General features: G+C 52.3%; 1 protein-coding gene across 1 annotated transcript; it reads left to right on the forward strand.

Annotated features, from left to right (window-relative positions):
* Positions 1 to 711: 711 nt before the first annotated feature.
* WFDC5 (WAP four-disulfide core domain 5) lies at positions 712 to 4,235 on the forward strand. Its single transcript, XM_032838631.1, has 4 exons — positions 712 to 796; positions 3,570 to 3,710; positions 3,793 to 3,933; positions 4,225 to 4,235. The coding sequence occupies exons 1-4, from the start codon at positions 712 to 714 to the stop codon at positions 4,233 to 4,235; spliced, it is 378 nt and encodes a 125-aa protein (XP_032694522.1).
* The last annotated feature ends 2,447 nt before the right edge of the window (positions 4,236 to 6,682 follow it).

Genomic DNA, 6,682 nt, shown 5'->3' on the forward strand with positions numbered 1-6,682 from the left:
GGGGTCCCAGAAGCCGCCTACATCTGCTGTGACCAGTCACCTCAGCCAAACAAACAACCACCCTGAGCCCTGAGCCAGTCCCAGGCAGAGGGCGGTTCTACCAGATGCCACTGAATGTGATTCACCAGTGGCAGGAAGGTCTCTTTCTCTCCTCTCCACAGAAGCCCAGGAGGAGAGGCCGGAGCTGGCCTCACTCACTGAGCCTGCCCCAGCCCACATTCTCCAGCAGGGAGCTCTGACCTTAACCCTAATTCCTCCTTGGCATCCAGAACACTGCCACCCCCTTCTTGCCATTCAAAGCTGACTCCTGTCCCCCGCCTATGCCACTGCTGGGGCGGCAGGACCTGAGAGAGCCAGGACAGTGATCTCCTGCCTCAACAACCTTCATTCTTTATCCAGATGAGAAAAACTGAGGCCCGGAGAGGGAGCCGGCTTACTGGAGATCACAGTCCAAGTCCAGCAGACAGGACTGGATCCTGGCCCCCAACACCCAGCCCCTGCTCCCACCCACCCATCTTCAGCTCTTGCACAAGCACACTTGCCCTGAGGCTCGTGGACAGGGGGCGGGGCCAGGACGAGGCAAACAAGAACCTCACCATCCACCTCATCTCCTTCCTCCCCTGACTCAGCTGCTCTGGCCTCCCTGGAGCTGCAGGGGTCAATTTAGGGCGCCCCGGGCCCCTGGCCTTATTAAGTGCCTGTAGCAGAAACATGAGGGCCTGGAGCCTTCTCCTCCTGGTGGCCCTCCTGGCTTTGGGGAGCCAGCTGCCTGCTGCCTCCGCCAGGAAGAAGGGAGGTGAGTGTGGGCGGCTTCCTCTGCTCCAGGGACAGGGTAGTTCTTATGTCTCTGGGGAGAGTGAGGGTTGGGGGAGGCAGTGCAGTGTGACGTCTGTGTGTGTAGCTGGGGATGCCAGCTTCTGGATGCTTCCAGCAGCTGGTGTTTTGTTGGTACATCTCTGAGCTGCCAGCCTGCCCCGTCTGCAGCTCTGAAGGTCTTCCTGCCAAGGTCACGGTCTCGTCTACATATCTGAATGTGGGATTGTGTGTGTCTGTGCACACGCGTGTCTCTTTGTGTCTCTGGGGGAGGGGGGAGCAAACCTGTCCATACCTGCTCTTCCCTCGTTGTCTCTGTGGATTATTAGGATCCATGGGCCCACATGGCAGTGCGATGACCCTCTCTGTCATCTTCTGTTGCTACCGAGGCTCTGCCTGGCCTGGCCTTTGCCCATCTTGTTTCCAACTTTCTCAGGTTCTTCCCGGATCCCAGGGGCCAATCGGTGGCATGAAGGACTCCCAAACTAGGTAGGGCTGTGGTTTCTGGGATCTTTGGGAGGAAGCTCTACCCTTACCTCTCTTCTCCCAAGCCTCCTCGAAAAGGCTGGGGCTGACCTGTTGACAGGTGAGGAACGTTGGGGCTGCGAGGCTGGACAGGTGCCTCCCCACCTGGGAAGGCCTCCGCTTCCTGCTTTTCTGGGACTGGAACGCCATGACCTACATACACCCATGCATCCCTGGCCCTCCCTTGGGGGAAGATGACAGTAATGGGGACAGGTTCCCTCCTCCACAGTGCTGGGGAGCAGCTCCTGACATCCTCTCTGCTCCCTCTAGCCTAACTTGTGCCTTCCTCCGAGGCTGGGCTCTCTCCCTGGGGCACGAGCTGGTTTGGGGAGCAGAGTGCTCAGGCCCTGGCTGAGGAGGGAAGGATGCTGGTGAGTTCCAAGGCCAGACCCCTGCTGGCTGTGATTCATGTGGCTCCTCACTGAGATGTTGAGAGATTGGGACTATTTTTATCCCCATTTTGCAGCTGAGAAAACTGAGCTACTTGAAATGCCAGTTCTGACTCTCTCTTCCTGTCTTTCTATTCCTCAAGGCTCAGCCAGCTCCCGGCCCCTCCTCCCAGGAGCTCTCCTGGCTGCATGACCAGGTCCCCTCCACTCCACTCCAGCCCACAAGGAGACCCTCTTAGACTTCAGGCCACTCCTCTGGGCTCACTCCCCGAGGCCTGAGCTCTTCTGGCCAGGGCTACCCCCCTGGACCTCAGAGCCTTCTGGGGTCTCACCAAATCCCAGCCCGGGAGGAGGGGCTTATCAGAGCAGGGGGCACCCTCACAGACTAGCTGCCCTTTCTCCAGCAGGGGCACAATTCAGTGTAAGACAACCTGATGGACCTAGTGAAGTGGGTTTTGAGCACTTGCTGTGTGAGCAAGGTGTCCCCTTTGCATGTCCCCACATGCAACAGGGCAAGCACACAGTACAAGGTGTGCCCAATAACGGCCGGCCGTGTGACAGTGCAGCAGCCTGATGACAGCTGACGATGCTGGGAGACACTTGAAAATCCTTCCTTTCTAACAGTCGCTGAGCTGCTGGTGGTCTGCATCAAAGACCGTACCTCAGTCTGATGGTGAGAGAAGCAGGAACGGGATCTATTCTCGTAGCCTCCGGCCAAGGGAGAGAAGCAGACAGATAGATGCAGAGTCACAAACTCTGAAGGAAAGAGTGCGGGGTGCTGACCTAATTAGTCTGGGGAGCAGGGGTCAGAGAAGGAGGGTCTCCCAAGGATGCCATGTTTCCACTAGAGGAGAGAGCACCGTGCAGAGCACCCGCAAAAGAAGACCCCCTCCAAGAGAAGCAGATGGGAGCAGAGCAGGAGCCCGGGATGGAAAAGGTGTTGAGGATGAACACAAGGAGGTGGGCAGTCCTGGGCCAGGCACGACCTTGTTGGCCCAGATGCCAGTGTTGAACTTCATTTGTTGCCATCCTTCATGTCATCTGAATCTCAAAGTAGCCCTGGGAGGAAGGAGTCCAGCTTCCCATTCCACAGACAGAAAACTGAGGCTTACCGTCCAAAAAACAAAATCAAAAAATTTGCCAACTATTTGCAATAATGTGGACGGACCTTGAAGATGTTACACTGAAGGCGACAAATCAGGCAGACAAAGATAAATGCTGTATGATCTCACGTTGGAACCAAGAAATCAAAACAAACAAACAAACAAAAAAACAAGCTCTTAGAGAACAGATTGGTCTTTGCAAGGGGGCATGGGTAAGAGGTAGGGCAGGTGGAGGAAGGGAGTCAAAGGTACAAACTTCCAATTATAAGAGAAATAATTCGTGGGGATATAATGGGCGGCATGGTGACTATAGGTAATTTACTACATTGCATATTTGAAAGTTGTTAAGAGAGAAAATCTTAAAAGTTCTCATCATAAGAAAAAAATTTCTAATTCTGCATGGGGACAGACGCTAGCTAGACCTGCTGTGGTGATCACTTCACGATATATATAAATATCAAATCATTTTGTTGTACACCTGAAACTAACAAGTTACGTCAATTATACAAATAAAATTATACAATTATACAATAAAATTATACAATTATACTTATTACACAAATAAAAGCAAGTCTACTCCCCCCCACAGCAAAAACAAAAAACAAAACAACACAAAAGCTTACCAAAGGACAGGCAAGAAATAAGGAATAGAGAGTTTGGATCTCGTGATTCCCAGCTCGGTGCTTACTACATGACTCAGAGCTGCCTCCAGCTACAAGACTTGGGGGTTCTCTTGCAGAGAAATTTGGGGGCTGCCCACCGGACGATGGGCCCTGTCCCCTCTCGGTGCCTGACCACTGCATGGATGACAGCCAGTGTCCCTCAAGGATGAAGTGTTGCTACAAAGCTTGCTTCCGCCAGTGTGTCCCCATGGTCTTCGGTGAGTGTCCTCCTCCGCCCTGCTTGGCGCCCAAGCCCCGGGGCTGGGCACAGGGCAGGGCTTACCAACCCCTGTGTTGCAGTGAAGCGGGGCAACTGCCCCGAGGACCGCCTGCACTGCCTCAGCCCCATACAGCATCTGTGTAACAAGGACTCAGACTGCAGGGGCTCCAGTCGGTGTTGCCTTGGGGCCTGTGGCCGAGACTGTCGCAACCCTGTCCAAGGTACGTTCCTCTGCACCTGAGCCAGGTTCTCTCCCTCTCTTAGCCCCAGCATTAGATGTCCTTCCAGGTCAATAAGTCTAATGGGACACTTACCTTCCCAGGAGCCTGGGGCTGCCTACATCAGACCTGGGAAGTGGATGTGGGGGAGGGAAGGGGTCCTGTTAGGACCCTTTGGGACCTGGAGGAACTGGCGATCCTCCCTTCTCTTGCTGATCTCACAATGGCTCTGAGCTTCATCTGGCCCTTGTGAAGGAGGCTGGGCCACCCTGCCTCAGTGCCCCCCACCCACAGGGCTGGGCTGATGGGGTGGAGGGAGGATCCAAGTTTCTAAAGATCCCAGAGTCCTGCAATGGGGGGCGTAACACTTTCCTTCTCTCTCCCCAGTCTAATTCTGGCTTTGGATACTCAGGATGGGGTCTCTAGCAGGAAGAGATGTTGATGGGGGCCTGGGACCCTGCCACCTGGATACCTCTGTCTCTGCTTGCAGCAGTTCCAACCTTCTGATGAGCACTGATCTGCTGCCCCCTCCCTTGCCACCATCCACCCCTGGTTTCTCCTCCTGGGAGTCAAGGTGCACAGATAGACTCCTGTCATGCTGCACCACCGCCCCATCTCTTTGCGTGTTTCTCCACCTAAAATACCCAACTCAGGTAGGCCCCTCTTTGAGGGGTCCAAACCCCTCCCTGAGGCAGCCCAGCCACTTCGAACGTATGTTCTAGCAGAGTTTTCCAGACATTATCTATTCGCATACCCCTTTCCACTGTTCTTGCCACACCTGCAAAACAGCATCGTGATATCTTGTGTACTGCCTACACTACTAGTTATCTAATGTCTCTCTCTGAATGGACTCACTTTGGTATATAAATAAGTTTATTTCAAAAGAAAACCTTGACATCATCACTATAAATGGAATAGGCAGGATCACTTGCCACAAATAAAATGTAGTTGTAAAAGCAAATGCAGTGAAAATAGCTAAGGTCCAATAAAGTAAATGTTGTCAGATGAAACAATATTACATAATGGTATTAAATTCTACCTAGATGCTGCCACCTACCAACACTGTGAGCCCAAAGGCTGCTCTCTGGCTCTGGTAATAAACGAAGATTAGCAAGGGTTAAAGACACGTTAAAGACACACTTCTCAAAACTGGGACCTCTTTCGTGGGGTAATCAGAAGGACTGAGAAGACAACTTTCTCAAGAGTCAGTGTTGTAGAATGTCGCATCCAGGTCCGCCCTAAGATCATTTCAAATTGCTCCACATTTGGGGAATGTTGCTTGAACAGCTGGGATGTCATTATTTATGGGAGAGTCTGTCTCGCATTGGACGATACCTCATTCACTTGGATTTCTCAAGGGTCAGTCTGTAGTCTGGGTGAAAGAGGGCAGGGGAGGGGGTAAATGAGAGAATGACAGCCATCCCAAGGGACACTCCTGGACCCAGAGGGCTGGATTCCTGGCTGTCCCAGTCACTTAGTACTCACTCTGGGGAGGGGCGGGAACCAGGCAGATTCCTCCCTGCTTTATCTGCTGGGTTTCCTCTTGTGCCCTGATGGAATCTGGGGTTGGCCAGTCCACCATGCAGGTCAAGTTGGGAATCCTGGGTTTTCTTTCCTTGTTCCTTTGACGTAGTAGTGTGGTCACAGGTGAGTCACTGCTCAGGGATTCTGTTTGCCCTGTTGGAAGATGGAGAGAATCCTGTTTCTTCACTGCCATAGTCCTTCTCATGGGGCTCAAGTGACTGAACTCAAAATCAGCAAATGCTGATTATAGGGATACATGCTGAGCCCCAAGAGAGGAGGAGGAGAAGGAGAAGAATAATCTGTGGGTCACTGATGCCCTGTGAGCTTAGATATTTCCTTTTCTTCTGGGCCTCAGTTTCCCCATCTATAAACTCAAGCGGTCAACACAGATAATAGGGTACATTGCACTGTTTGCCCAGAGATGCCTCTTCCCTCCCCACCATTACCATGGCTTCCCTAGGGGAGAGCACCCATGCCCCGCCAAGGGGTTTAGGGCTTCGCCCTGAGACTGATGGGATGTGGGCTCAAGTGACATGTGCCAGTCCCAAGGCAAGGCACCAGCCTTCTTGGAGCTTCCGTCCTCTGCCATGAGAAGTGCTTGCCCAGAAGCCACTGGTCTTGGGATGAAGGAAAGCTGAGGCAGGCCTGAAGTTGAGCTGCCAATCACTTCACCTGCCAGAACAAAATAAAGGTTTGTGATAGGAAGCCAGTGAGATGGCGGGGTTGGGGAGGGAGGCATTTCTTACAGATTTATAACAGTGAGAGCTTGTTGAATTCAGATAATGATTGCGACTCTTGAGTGAATGCCCATTCCATGCCTCACACTCTAAAACATCATTTCATTCATCCATCCCGTAACCCTGAGGGAGGTGGGCATGCTTATTGCCATTTGACAAGAAGAACTTTTGAGTTAAGAGACTTGCCCAAGTCAGAAGATATGAACAGACATTTCTACAAAGAAGACATCCAGATGGCCAACAGACACATGAAAAAGTGCTCCATATCACTCGGCATCAGGGAAATACAAATCAAAACCACAATGAGATACCACCTCACACCAGTCAGAATGGCTAAAATTAACAAGTCAGGAAATGACAGATGCGGGCGAGGATGCGGAGAAAGGGGAACCCTCCTACACTGTTGGTGGGAATGCAAGCTGGTGCAACCACTCTGGAAAACAGCATGGAGGTTCCTCAAAATGTTGAAAATAGAACTACCCTATGACCCA

This window comes from Lontra canadensis, unplaced genomic scaffold, assembly GCF_010015895.1.
Source record: "Lontra canadensis isolate GAN:19392208 unplaced genomic scaffold, GSC_riverotter_1.0 scaffold105, whole genome shotgun sequence".
NCBI classification, from domain to species: Eukaryota; Metazoa; Chordata; class Mammalia; order Carnivora; family Mustelidae; genus Lontra; species Lontra canadensis.